The sequence below is a fragment of the Cynocephalus volans genome, chromosome 3, assembly GCF_027409185.1.
Source record: "Cynocephalus volans isolate mCynVol1 chromosome 3, mCynVol1.pri, whole genome shotgun sequence".
NCBI classification, from domain to species: Eukaryota; Metazoa; Chordata; class Mammalia; order Dermoptera; family Cynocephalidae; genus Cynocephalus; species Cynocephalus volans.
The window spans coordinates 71,084,065-71,099,467 of NC_084462.1; the positions used below are offsets into that span (position 1 = coordinate 71,084,065).

The 15,403-nt window shown below is 39.8% G+C and overlaps 1 protein-coding gene across 1 annotated transcript in view; it reads right to left on the reverse strand.

Moving 5' to 3' along the window:
* Positions 1–4,578, reverse strand: part of SPESP1 (sperm equatorial segment protein 1) — a 39,224-nt gene extending 34,646 nt beyond the window's left edge. Inside the window, exon 1 of the mRNA XM_063091934.1 lies at positions 4,399–4,578. Coding sequence (XP_062948004.1) covers positions 4,399–4,468 — 70 coding nt within the window. The 5' untranslated portion in view covers positions 4,469–4,578. The remainder of the gene's footprint in view (positions 1–4,398) is intronic.
* Positions 4,579–15,403: the final 10,825 nt, after the last annotated feature.

Here is a 15,403-nt window from a genome sequence, read left to right on the forward strand (position 1 = left end):
TCAGTCAGCCCTTGGCGCACTATATAAGCTCTACCACCCCCACACCTGGTGCTGTCCCCTTTCCAGGGCAGCCCTGGGCTGCCTGCTACTTTGAGCACAGCCCAGCAGATTTTCTTTCTTTAATAAAGCCCGGCATCTTGGCTCACTTTCTTTCAGTGGTTTGATATAAGAATAAATAACTAATAAGTTAAAGGTAGTAGCAAAATGTTGCATATAATTGGGGAAAATCTGGTAGCTCAGTAAAGAGGAAAAGATGAATTTTAATACTTTCACATAAAGACAAAAATGTTACAGTTCAATTTAATACATCTGGTATTTGTGCTTTAAGAATTCATACATTTTTACTTGGACACTGGCTCATAACCTTGGTATGACAACTGGTGATTGCACCCAAAATTAACCAAGGATGCTCAATTTTTAAGATTCAAATGTAACTAGAATTTTTATTACCACAAGAGTGAAAGACAGAATGGCATCATCTATAAAGAACTCGTGTATATAAAACTTACACATATATCCAAGCATTTATCATTTATAGATGGTCCAGACTTTGGCTAAATGTTTATAACTTTGGAGGACAAATTTCTAGTACTTGCCATCCATGTCTTAAAGTGGACTCAAAGAATACACTTCCCTTACTGTACAGCAGTTAAGTGCTGCAAGTAAGAAGCAATACCTGAAAGCTGTCACCATGTAAGAACTGCCAGTTAAAACACTAACACCCTCAAATTAAAATGAATTTCAATAACTGAACTGAAGTACTTCTAACTCAAACCAAAGTAGTAATAACTGTGCTTCATTAGTGACATATATTCAAAGAATGGTCACAAAGGAAACATAAGTTGTTATTCATCTAGCAGTTTTCCTATAAGTTGTTATTATTATTAATTCAAATTTTAATTTTTGCTCACAGGTAAACAAGTTATTATGTTTATATTAATCAAGTGTTTCAGTTAAAGAAATATAACTTTATGACTTTGTACTTCCTGGTATTCAGGTATTCATGTTCTTGGATACTGTCCTCCCACACTGAATATGGGCTTGCTCAATGTGACTTGTCTTGGCCTATAGGATATTAGCAAATAATATGTCTGACATAGCATAGGCTTCATAAGAGCTTGCACATTGGGAGTTGTAAAGCTCCCTCTTGGAAGCAAGCTGCCATGGCATAAAGAAACTTGGGCTGGACTACAGAGAGACAAAAAATCATGTAGAGAAAAAGACCCTGGAGAATGAGAGGCCATCTTGGATGTTCCCATCCCAGTTGAACTTCCAGTTGAATGCAGCTACATGAGTGACCTCATCTACTGCCCAGCTGAGTCTAGACAACCCATAGAATCGTGAGGTATAATACAGTTGGGGGGCAATATTTTATTCTACAGTAGATAACCAAAACAGCCTCATTAAATTATAGTTTTAAAAAGAAATAAAATTTTAGTTTGTGTGAAGAGTTAAAAGTCAGGAAGTTATCCTATGAGTAATATTAAAACCTAATTGGAACCAAAATGAACTCATGACTTTTAATATATCTCTTCTAGTTCTGGTCACTAAAATGACCAAAATAACGATATCACCCTACCACATAAGTCTGGTATATATCCCAGCACTTTGGTCTCCAATACCATGTTCTACTATGTCTCCTTGGAAGGATAGCTGATTCCATTCAGAGCAGGGAAGATACAAAGCGGGGTTGGAACAACCTGTTAATGTCAGAAAACAGGAAGTATAAAAATATATGGGATCCTACCAAAAGAACAGAGAAAGCAGCTCAAGTGGCTCCATCTGGTCAAGGTATGAACATTTGAGCCTCATAAAATATTAATATTTTAATATAGTTAAAATTTAACTGTACAAAACTATATTCTTATATATATTTGTGTTTTTAAAAAGACACAAATATGATACTAAAAAAAACATTTCAAATAACTATTTTTATACTTGTGTTTATTTTAATCAGATAAGAAAAATTGTTACTTTAATTTACATACATTATCAGGAGATTAAAGTATATCCATTTAAGGGGTAATATGGTCAAAAGACAGAACATTTTTTCCCCATAAAACATTAACAGACAGGTTAATGAAACTTCCTGCTAGTCCTCCTTCATTCTCTGGACATTCACCGATTAGATGACATGTTTCTCATTATCTCAAACATCAATGAATGTCATGACATTCCATTAAAAAGTTTGAGAGACCCTTCCAAGTGTCATAGCCTTGGGCGCTGAAACAGAATTTTATCTTTAGAATGTACAGGTACTTGAAATAAAAGAAATATACTTTTCCTTTGAATTTATTTGGTGATAAATATGAACAATTGTTGTTGGTTGCTACATTAGTACTTCCCTCACCTTGTGTGGGTAATTAGGACAAAGGCCTTCCTTAGAACAAGGATAGAGGTCAATGACTCACATATTGAGACTTCTTTTTAATACCAACCTAGAATAGCAAGTTAAGAGGTTTTGTCGTCCTAGACTAAACCTGTACCATTAACTCTGTTTTTGCTGCTCTATCCAAAGAGATAACCTGGAAAAAACAATTAATGCATAGCATTACAAAAAAAACCCGAAAATAATATTTCACAATCTTGATTCTGTAGCTTCAGGCCCATAAATAATCATTGACCTAAAATTATAAAAAGCAAATTATATAATTTTAATAATAGTTGATCTTATTTAAATATGTAATTATTGTGTTACTGTTGCTTTAGAAGTTGTACATTTTTTTTAAAGCAAAAAGAATTCTCATTAAGAAGTATAAAGCAAGTTGTAAAGTGAAATCCACTAAAGAGGCATGATTTTAAAAACTGGAAAGTATTTAAAACTAAAACTTATATCTTATGTCATCTATATACTCAATACAAAATCATTCCTTTTTGTGAGAATTATATTTTCATTTCCTACAAGCCTTAAGAAAGCTTAGGGAAGAGGGTGCAAACAAAAAGAACATGCCATGAAATTACGGGGTTAGGCAGGAGATCGCACCGAGTCAAGTGAGTATCCAAAACTGCTTACCCAACAGCCCCAGAGTGTACTGTGTAACAGTATCAATGTCACTTCAATTAATGTCTCCATATGTGTTAGTCTGTTATGAACTAATGATCTACAAAACATCAGAATGCAATAAGTGGTATTACTAATAATGACCATCACACATCAGGAAGAGATAACATCATCTTCATTATGTTCTGCTCCTTTAAGGCAAGGAAGAAAAATTTTACAAAAAATTTTATTAAAAACACTAAAAATCAGAAATGCTAGTATTTAAAGGCTAACTTTAGTTATCTAGGACACTTCATCATGAACTTTTCCCACTACTATTCATGATTCTAAAGGTTGTGTTTTATTTTCATTTTTTAAATCTGATTTTAACTAAGACCTTCTAACAATTCTGAAATACAGATATAGCTCTGCACAATTCGCATGCATTGTAGTATTTTTTTCCCCACATCTGTCAAATTTTATTTATTGATTTTAAACCAAATGAACTACAGTTACACTAGATGAGGAAGCCTCAGAGTATTGTCTGGGATAACGGATACCAGATACTTGACTTAAACACCTCAAGGTGTCCACGTGATGTTAATATAGTAAAGTCTTAGCAGCCCTGAGCATGACCTTACTGGTTTTTAATTATTGAGCAGGGACAAAAGAGCTCCTTGGGAAGTTATAATTCCGCTTAATTAAACTTTTGAATTCACTGCACCCAATGAGTCTCTCCGGAAGTGCATCCTCAGGTCAGTGACCGTCCTAGACTGCTTCCCACAATCCACAGGACCTCCCGGTTATACCACAGGGGTCAGACAAACTTGTTCTGTAAAGGGCCAAATGGTAAATACTTTAGGCTGGGCAGGCCATCGTGCTCAGCAACCACTTAATTATGCTGTTCTAAGGCAGGAAAGCAGTCATGGACAGTACGTATAGGAGTGTGGCTATGTTCCAATAAAACTTTATTTATGAACAATGAAAACTGAATGTCCTACTTTTTCCCGTCATGAAAGAGTATATTTCATATTTGCATTTAATAATGTAAAAATCATTCTTAGCTGGCATCAAAAACAGGCCGACTTGGCCACCGTTTGCCAACCCCGGATGTATCAGGCAAGCAGCCCGTGGCTGGGAAAAGAAGAGGAGGACAACATGAGGCAAGTCTCCAGCCCCATCTGCCCAGAAGGCGCATCCCTGGCGAGTGCTCGCTGGGCTGCCCGGCGGCCTCGGTGCCGAGGCCCACTGGAGAGGAACACAGCTCAGCGCCCAGGCCAGGACCCTGGACAGTGGGGTTTGGGACGAGGGTAGGACCAGGGAAAAGGAAGAGCCGGGCGGACTTCGTGAGGCCGGAACCCGGGAGGTTCCCCCAGCGTAGCCCCCTGGGTCGCTGCCGCCTCAGGCGGGTCACTCACTTGGATACGCCGGCGCTGACGAAGGCCATAGCAACAGAGCAACTAGAAGGACTAACGGTTTCATGGGCATCTTCCGTAGCGCTCCGCCATGCGATGGGAGCGTCCTGGGGCCACCAGGCAGGGTACCTCAGGGCTGAAAGAGGAGGGCGTCAGCAGCCGACAGTCCTACCTCAGGGCCCAGAGAGGCCCCACAACGGTTGTCGGCAGTGCGCAAGCGCAGTGGGGGAGGGGAGCGCGAGCAGCCAAGGCCCGCCCCCTCCTGGAGCCGCATGCAGGGGGCGGGGTGACCGTCTGCCACCCTTTCCTGGTGCGCATGCCCGCTCTGACTTCGTGGCTCAGGACTTCTTGACGCCGGGCCACTTGGGGATGGTGGGGCTTGACCCGTCCCCTTCTGGGGATTTAGCTACGGCTAAAACACAGTCTCTGAGCTGGTGGAACTGTCCGATGGTACTGACAAATCACTTTACAGTTACAACAGCGTGAAATGTCTGTAATGGCAGAAGCTCTAGGCACTGTGGATTTACCAAACGCCTGTTGTCTAAAAAAATCTTCACCATTGCCTGGAGGTTTCTTTCACGCTGTTTCAGTTAAGGAAGGAGTCAGAAGAGGTTTGAAGGGAAATGAGAGAAAGACTCCCCATCCCCACCCCCACCTCCCCAAAGTGCAGGGAGATCGTCTAAATAGAGGAAAGCTTGGAGAGCCCCCAAAACTGGAAATAGTTCAGGCTAGCGGGGGTGGAGGGGGTGGAGGGAGAGGCGGGGAGGCAGTTGTTGGAGGAGTGTAGGCAGGGGCATTAGGACGCCTTAATGGGCTTGGGGTTTGTTTTGTCTCGTTTTTAGAAAGATTGCATTCCATTTCTTGGACAGTTTTGAAAAGACAGGGTTAGGGATGGGTGGGTGTGAGTATAAACGCATGAGCATGAGGCACTTTTGGGGGTGATAATGGTGGTGGTCACAAGAATCTATGTATGTGTTAAAATTCAGAGAACTGTATACCCAAAAGAATCCATTTTACTGTGTGATTATGTTTAAAAACTCACATACAGTCATATCTCTGCTTCAGGAAGCAAGGGGCTTGGATTTTAGTCTAAGGCAGTGGGGAGATACTGCAAGATTTTGAGCTGGGAAAGGTTGTGATTAGATTTGCTTTTCAGAAAGCTCACTCTCCCCGCAGCGTCAGGAATGGGTTGGAGGGAAGCAACACTAGAGGCAGGGAGCCAGGTTAGGAAGCCTGTTCCAGTAATTCAAGCATGGATTGACAGGGGCCTGGACTTACGGTGAATCTAGAATCAAACAATTGCAGCTATCTGGAAAGCAACTTGGAATATGTAATAAAAGCCTTAACATAATATAAATACCATGATGTAAATTATGTAATATAAATTCAGGGGGAGAAAATTTTATGTCCTAAAATAACTTATTTTTAAATTTTATTTATAATTTTATGTCCCAAAAATATCTATATGTATATAATATATAGATTATATAATATAAAGACAAACAAAATACAAATAAAAAGAATGGTAATGTTATGGAACTGAATATTTGTGTCCCCCTAAAATTCATATGTTGAAATCCCAACCCCTGCATGTGATGAGTAAGAGATGAAGCATTTGGGAAGTAATTAGGTGATGGTGCTGGAGCCCTCATGAATGGGATTAGTGCCCTTATAAGAGAGGCCCCAGAGAGCACCCTCACCCCTCTCAACATCTGAGGACACAGCGAAAATGGCTGTCTGTGAATCAGGAAGCAGGCCTCCACCAGACATCAAATCTGCCACTGCCTTGATCTTGGACTTCCCAACCTGTGACTGTGAGAAAAATAAATGTGTGTTGTTTGAACCACCCAGGCTATTGTATTTTTGTTATAGCAGCCTGAACAGGCTAAAACAGGTAAATTATATTTGTTGGTTAGAATAGTGGCAACTATTAAAACGATGCCCATAACATATTCCTAATTTGGGGAAATGCTCATGTACTGTAAAGTATTTTAAGATATTTACTGAGGTCCCATCTTCCCTAGGCTTTTTTTTTTTTTTTTTTTTTTCTGCATTGTCTTCTTAAAGCAGTTTCCTCAGGGAAGGATAACCAGAATCTCAAACACAGAAGATAAGAGAAGTGCTGGAATTTTTTTTTTTTTTAATTCATGGTAGGGTTGAACGACAAAGAACTTTCATAAGAGCTACTGCTTAGGGGGAAAGTTTTGTTCATTTTTATTTGTTTTTTTGTGTTTTTAGTGAAAATGCCAGGTTTTGAATATCAAACGTCTAGGAAACTGGAGAACAGGAGACCATAGATTGGGGTTGGATTCCAGATGATGTAAAGCCTGTTTTCGCAATACAAAATAACGTTCTGGAAACAGAGCAGGGTGTTCAGTATGCAGACAGAGCCTCCTGATGGGTTTTGGGGGTTGCAGAGATTGCTCATGTCTCTCTTTCCAGGGTAGAGTACAGGGGAGATTGCAAACTTTTCAGACATGCTGTGCACCTAGCATGGAGCCAAAGCAGTAACACAGCTGTGGCTGACTCGGTTGCTTAAGTGGGCAGGTCTGGCAGACAGCTTGCCGGCGGAGTTCAGAAATGCGGAACACGGGCCTCTGAACTCAGACAGGCCTGGGACTTAAATGAGAAGAAAGCCAAGTGAACGGACTTGGCATATAGTAAGTACTCACTAAATATTAGCTTGAGTGTGGGCTGGACCTAGTAACTTGAGTCTAATGAATAGAACAGAATGACAAAAGTGATGGAATATCACTTCTGAGATTAACACATAACAAAGACTATGGCTTCCATCTTTGGCACCCCGTCACTCTTACTCCAAGGTAAGCCAGTTGCCATGTCGTGAGCTGCCCTATGGAGGGACCCACATGTTGAGAAACTGATGTCTCTGGCCAACAGTCAGTGAGGCAGTGAGGGCCTGAAGCCTGACAACAATCATGTGAGTGAACTTGGAATAGATCTTCACCAGGCAAACCTAGAAGTGACCATGGCCCAGCTGACATCTTGACTGCAGTCTCCTGAGAGTCCTTGAGCCAGAGGCACCCAGCTAAACCACACTTAGACTCCTGACCCACAGAAACTGTGATGTAACGAATGCCTGTTATCAGATGAGGGGGGAAAAGCATTTGTCCAAACAACAGCTGCATACAAGGGCCTCTGTTGGTTTGCTCCTCAAAGGAGACCACACCTGGAAAAGCACCTGCAGTTGGGTGTATGACAGTTTATAACTGTCCGTCATTCTTCAAGATCCATCAATTTTCATCCCCAACCAAACTGGCAGGTTAAATGTATCTTCAAATCTTTGATGATGACAATTACTCTAACTAGTTCCCAAGCAATGGATATTACTTCTGTTTTACTATTTCGGTTGGGGGTGGGGGAATGGAATAAAGCTCTGTGGGCTTCTATTTAGTCTTTTCTACCACAATCACCCTTGTTCTAAAGGTCAGGAAACCAATATGAAGATTCTGCCATTACCTTCTCTTTCAGATATATTTATTTCAAATGTACACTCAAGAATTGGGGAAATAAGCACTGGAAGAGTTTTAGGGTTCCACCAAACTTACTGCAAGGGGGACTCAGGTTAAAGTCCTTTGATCACCTCAACACTAAGCACCACTCTAACCAGTGAACTATGGTGGCATTCTGAATCTCCAGGAGTTAGTATAATTAGACAGCAGTCAATAATCCCAGAGGGCTGGGACTTTCCTTTTCTCAGTGCATGTTTATAGATGACCAGTGATCCCTTTGGGGAAGGCTGGGAGTTAAGAGTCACAGTACATACTCATGATGTTATTACTGAATTCTTCCTCAAGGGTTTCTGGCTTTCCCTTTACTCGGGAGACTCTGGATTCATAACAGACTCAAGTCTGGGAATTGATCGAGGGGCTATAAGTGAGAAGTTCAAGTAAGATGTCTCTTTGTTAGAACCAGAGTTGGGGTTGTTTTTTGCTTATTTGTTTGGTTATATAAGTCAGGTAAGACTGTTTTCGCTTTAATCTCGTGAACCATCAAAAAGAAAGTGATGAAATAGCCATGGTATATCCTTACTGTGAAATTCTAGTTTAACAGAATGGGTTTTAGCTCTATGTACTCTATGATCTATATACTAACAGAAAAATTTCCAAAATATGGTGTTGATTTAAAAAGAAGGTACCAAAAAATACATATATCTATTTATGTAAAATCACAGCACAGTTATATATTTACATGAATTAGAGATCTACCAACCCCCCACTCCCTTTTGGTTAAGAGCAATCCCCTTCATTCCTTTCTCTCCCTAATCAGTCTTTCTCCCTTCCTTCCCTTTTATTCAACAATTCTGATTGTGTGAGACAGACTCCCAGCAGTAGCCACCAAGAACAAACTCCCAATTAGTCTGACCAGTCTGGGCCAGACTGAGGAGTTTGCACACTAGCCCTGCCCCTGCCCCTGCCCCTAATTTTACTTTTCGATAACATAAAGCCAACCCCCTTCATTATAATGCCTAAATCTCCACCCCCAGGAGAACGTGGATCGTGTGTAACATACTTGACACCACATTACACATGTGAGCTCATCCCCACTTGTATATGCATAGAAATAACTCAGCCCCTTGTTAAATATACGTAAGCTCCCATAGCTAGATCCTTAAAAGCTGCAACCCTTGTCTACTTGGGGAGCTTGGTCTGGGTTGTGAGACTAGCCTCACTCCTGGCTTGAACAACTCCAAAATAAAAGTTATTTTCTGTTAAAAGTTCAAATCATCTGTTGTTTTTTCTTTGGCATTCACAATAGACAAAGACCCTGCAGGTGTTTACCCATAGCAACAAATTCATCAGAAATTATTCTAGACATGTATTAGTACTTTTTCTGTTGCTTATAACAGAATACCTGAAACTGGATAATTTATAAAGAAATAGAATTTATTTCTTACAGTTTCGGAGGTTGGGAAGTCCAAAGTCCAGGGAACATGTCTGGTGAGGGCCTTCTTTCTAGGTGATGACTCTACACAGCAACGCAGGTTATTACATGGTGAGAATAAGCTGAGCAAGAGAACTAACCTGCTTACTCGCTGTCCTTATAAAATCATCAGTACCATGCCCATTACCACTTATTAAACCATCAATGGCTTAATCCATTCACAAGGGTACAATCCTCACAATCTAATCACCTCTTCAAGGCCCCACTGTTCAGTTATGGTAATAGGATTTCTCACCCTCAACACTGTTACAATGGAGATTGTTTCCAATTCACAAATTTTGAGGGAAACATTTGAATCATAGCAGAAAGGAAACACAGCAAGCTGATGACAATGTGTGCTTCTAGAAAGAGAACTAAGATTGGGGCTGAAATGGGATTTTGAAGGGAGAATTTTACTTTTTACTGTAAGTATTCTTCTTATGCTTTGAATTTTTCAAAACAAGATTGTATTATATATTATGCATTGCTCATGTAATTAAAAATAAAAATAATAATATTTTGCAAAATCTTGATGTTTGGAGAAGGGATATCTTGTAGTAGAAATATGTATTTTATGCCTCATGTTTCCTTTACTGAGTTCACTAAAATATTTTCAAAGTGGCTAATTTAATACATCCCCCACACTCTGACCCCCAAAGAAATAAACGGGTTAGCTCACATTTCTGCTTCACCTCTGGATTCCATAGACTGTTCTGATAACGAATCACAGAGTATCATTTACTATTATATAACTTCTTTTTCAGGGATATATTTTATCTCCCTTTACAGTTGTTTTCATGTTTCTATATTTCATACAGCACCTTGTTGGTGCTCAGTAAAGACTTAAATAGCAGCTCAGGCTCTTCCAACCTAAAGGAAGAGAGTACTCCCATGCCCCCAGAGCTGTCAAAATCCTCTGGTGTTTCAAGGCTCAAATGCCACATCTGATGGGAATCCCCCAACTCTCATCCTTCCAAGTAGAATGTATTATATCTTCCCTATCCCGTATTTTCATAACGCTATCTTATAGCTATTATTTCAGTGAATTACTGTGTTTTATGTTTTTACAAGCCCATCTTCTCTAGACCAAAGTCTTTGAGGGAAAGAGCTGGGTCTAAGTTATCCCTGCATTGCACACTCCCTAGCCCAGCCAAGTCTTGCATTCACCAGGTGCCCCATAAATGCATGTCTGAGTTCAATTGAAATTAAAAGGTAGGTAATTTTTATATAGGCTTTAACTGAATCCTACAAGGAACTAATAATATTAACCCAGCTACAGAGAGAAATTCCAGCATAATGTTCAATCTCCAGAAGGAACTCCTATGCTCTAAGTATCTTGACTCCATTATTTAAGCCCAGGTGAAATGAATGGCATGTGGTCTCATCTGCTATTTTCCCTACATACCCTAAAAGCAGTTCTGGAAAATAAATTATTGATTGTGGAATCGTTGTGTCAACGGAAATATTCCAGTTTCCATACCCACCAATAGTATAGTAATTTGCTAATACTAGGTAGCATCATATTTGAGGACCAGCCATGTCAAATATGGTATCTTGTTTTAATCTGTTTCACTTTGTTTTCCAGTGATGCAAATGGTTCTGCCTGCTCTCTCTACCTGCCCCCACCTTGGACTTTCCCTATACTTCTTCTAGTGTATATCTAAATCCACATTTACTGCTTTTTGTTTTTTCTCCTATTGACCCAATGCATCTGAGGCTATGGTTAGGCAGAGATAAGTTTGTCTCTGTAGAAGAAAAAGCATATTTGGGAAGTCCCTCATCCTCATAGGTCACTTCCCTAATCCTTTCCACCACTCCCATTATTCTCCTTGGACCATTGCACAGGGCAACTCTGACTAGCCCTTGCCTACTTAATGCAGATGTAGTTTACACATCTTAAATCTCAGATGTTACTTTCTAACAACACTTGACTCAATGCCTGGAAAAATAGTTGAAATTCAATACTTATTAATGATTTAGTAAATAAATGAATCCACCCATCCCTCTATCATCTGTCCAACTCACCATTCTAAAAATCACCATAAAACTATCAGCATGACAGCACCAGTGGCTTTGTTAGGGAAGGACTTTAGCCACCTGGGGGCAGCAGAGCCTCGTCAATGGCTGTGAAGGCACTTGCAATAACTCTAGAGCATCTCTCCAGCTCTATCTAGGTCCAGGAACTGGATTTTGTTTTGCTGCGCTGGAGCATGTTTTGCTGCGCTGGAGCATGTTTTGCTATTGTGTGCTTTGCTTTACTCTCATGCTTTGCATAATAAATTCACAAAATAACATCCAATGATGTTTAAAATAATTTAATAAGAATAGCCTTTGTCTTCCAAACAAGATTTTCTTTAGTGCAAGCTATCTACAAGAATGTTGCACATCCAGTCTTTCTCTGTTAAAACTAGTCCATATGCAGCTACATTGTAGACAGTCCTCGGCCTAAGTGAGTTCATAAAATGAGATCTGGGAGCACACAGAAGAAGCAGGCACCCGTGGGAGGGCCATCTTTCAGTGGGTTCTGCCCCACCTGAGGTAGGCAAAATGTATTTTTAAATTCACTATGCAGGACTTCAAATTGGCTCCATGGGATGTTTTTGTATCAATAAATGGATGGCAAAGCAATCCTGGAATGTGGATGGGATAGCTAGGAAGGGGTTGCAAGCATACGAGCTTAAGAGGATTTTTAATTCTGTCAAGGAAAACCCTCTCTCGTTCCTTTTGGCTCTACCAAAGTCAGTGTGCAGTCACATGAAAGTCTGAGAGTGTAGCTGATGACTTGTAGAGAGGTCAGAACAATGATTTAGTGCTCCATGGATCTATCCATATAGGAGGGTCCTGGAATTCTACAGGAGTCCTCAAAACAAATTTAATTTGAATTCACTTAAGCTTTGAAAAATGAAATATACTCCTACTGAGTAAGAAGATTCTTAAGGACAGAGACTATGTCTTTTTGTGTTTGTATCCCAGGCACTTTTCACAGTGCCTGGCAGGGTATGGGATCATAAATATGTGTTGAATAATATGTGAAAATTTCTGGTGGGTGCCTGCCACCAAATCAAATAGAAGGTGACTCTGGGTGAAGAGGACCTTAATCTCTTTGGATCTCATTTTCTTTATCTCTGAAATAGTAACTCTTTATATTTGAGTTGTGCTTTAGTCTAAACCTTATAGACCTTATATTTCCTTTTATACTCACAAGCACACTGGGAGGGCGTGCTAAGTAGGTATTAGCATCTCAGTTTCATAGGTGTGAAAATGGAGGCTCAAGCTAAAAGATTTGCCAGGTCACGTAGCTACATTCTGATGAGCTAAGACTACAAGACAGGTCTTTTGACTCTTAGTACAGTGCGCTTCCACTCTATCTCTCTGGATTATAAGAGATAACTGGACTAGTCAGTCTCTTAGAGCTTTTCTTCTAGCCCCAGCAATGGTTTCTGCCCTCACTGAGAATTAATGTTGAAACATTTAAAAACTAACAAATAATCAAGACTAGGTGGTATTGACAGGGGAATAGACACGTAGACCAATGGAACAGAATAAAAAATCCAAAAATAGATCCATACAAATATGTCCAACTGACTTTTTACTAAATGCAAAAACAAATGGAAAAAGAATGGCCTTTTCAGCAAATGGTGCTAGAGCTATTGGGCATGCATAAGTAAAAACAGAATCATTAACCTAAATTTCACACCTTATACAAAAATTAACTGAAAATGGATCACAGATATAAATCTATAAAACTTTAAGGGAAAAAAATGGGAGAAAATCTTCAGGACCTATTAGGCAAAAAGTTCTTAGACTTGGCAAAACAAGATGGCCATCTGGAAGGACCTACTGCTTGTCTCTCCCACAAAGACAGACAAAACAATAAATATGCAACTATACTTGAATGAAAATAACTAAAGGAGAGTGCTGGAACACATCAAACAAGTAGCAGAGATGCTGGTGACCACAGAAACTCAGAATAGCCACATAGAGAATGGAAGAAAATACTGTCCCCCCCATCCTCTACCTGGGAGCAGCAGGGACACTGGAGGAGTTTCTGTCTACAGAATAAAGGGACACTGAAAAGCTATAGTAACCAAAACAGCATGATATTGGCATAAAAATAGACACATGGACCAATGCAACAGAATAAAGAACCCAGAAATTAATCCAAGTATTAACAGCCAACCGATCTTCAACAAAGGCACCGAGAACATACTTTGGGGAAAGGATGGCCTCTTCAATAAATGGTGCTGGATATCCATGAACAGAAAAATGAAGCTAGACCCCTATCTCTTAGCCATAAACCAAAATAACTCAAAATGGATTAAAAACTCAAATGTAAGACCTGAAATTATAAAACCTCCAGAAGAAAACACAGGGAAAATGCTTCAGGACATAGGACTGGACAAAGACTTTATGAATAAGACCTCAAAAGCACAGGCAACAAAGGCAAAAACAAATGGGATTATGTCACACTAAAAAGCTTTGGCACAGCAAAGGAAACAATCAACAAAGAGAAGAGACAATCTGTGGATTGGGAGAAAATATTTGCAAACGATGCATCTGACAAGGGATTAATATCCAGAATATACAAGGAACTCAAACAACTCAATAGTAAACAAACAAATAATTTGATTTTAAAATGTGCAAAACAGCCTAATAGACGTTTTTCAAAAGAAGACATACAAATGGCTAGTATGTGAAAAATTGCTCAATAGTACTAATCATCAGAGAAATGTAAATCAAAGCCACATTGAGGTATCATCTCACCCCAGTAAGATTAGCTATTATCAAAAAGACAGAAAATAGCAAATGTTGGTAAGGATGTAGAGAAAGGGCAACACTGACACATTGTTGATGGGGTTGCAAATTAGCACAACCACTACAGAGAGCAGTAGGAAGGTTCTCCAACTACAGAGAGAACTACCATACAATCCAGCAATCCAACTACGGGGTATATATCCAAAGGAATGAAAATCATCATGTTGAAGGAATACTTGAACTGCCACGTTTATCGCAGCTCCGATTACAATAGCAAAGATTTGGAACCAAAAAAATATCCATCAATGGAGTATTGAATAAAGGGAATGTGGTTTATATACACATGGAATACAACTGAGCCATAAAAAAAAGAATGCAATTCTTCCATTGGTAACAGCATGGATGAGTTTGGAGAAAATTATGTTAAGAGATATAAGCCAGGAACAGAAAGAAGTACTGCATATTCTCCCTCACATGCGGGCAAAGGAAGGAAGGAAAGAATAATAAGTTGAACTTTTAGAAAGGGAAAGTAGAACTATTGTTCTATCAGCAGAGGGGAGGGGGGATAGTGAGAGATTGGCTTATGGACATAAAATTATAGCTGGATAGGAAAAGTGCTATTGGTGTACAGTGGAGCTAGGCATCTACAATTAACAATAATTTACTGTATGTCATCAAGTGGCTAGGAGAAAGAAGATCAAATGTCCACATCATGAAGAAATGACTAAGTTTTGCAATGGTGAATATACTAATGACCCTGATTTGACATTTACATGTTATATGCATGTATTTAAATATAACTCTGTACCCCATAAATATGTATAATCAATACATTTCAATAAAAAATAAACAAACACAATTTTTAAAAAGTTCTTAGACTTGAGATCCCAAGACTTCTGATCAAGATGGTAGAATAGATGCTATCCAGCATGATCTTCTCCCACAATCAACCAATTTACAACTATTACAAAGCAATGACTGCCAAGCTGGGGCTGCTAGAGCTCAGGGTAAGAGGAGGAGAGACCCACAGAGTTCACGAAGGCAGGAGAAGCCAGGATAACAGAGAAAAATGTCTGCTATGACCATTTCGAGCCCTGGCCATTTCAAGGCTGGCCCTAGAGAGCACACGGAGCAAGAGCTGGCAAAAGCTGTGACTATGTCCTTTGTATGAGGTTGCTTAGAGGCTGCAGGGGAGATGAGGGCCTTGGTGGCTCCAAGGCCAGCAAGAGCACTAGCAGGGTTCCTGTGGACTCACACAGGAGCGAGGGGCCACAGATGACTGAAAAAAGGAGCCACTCAGAGGCCAGTGAGT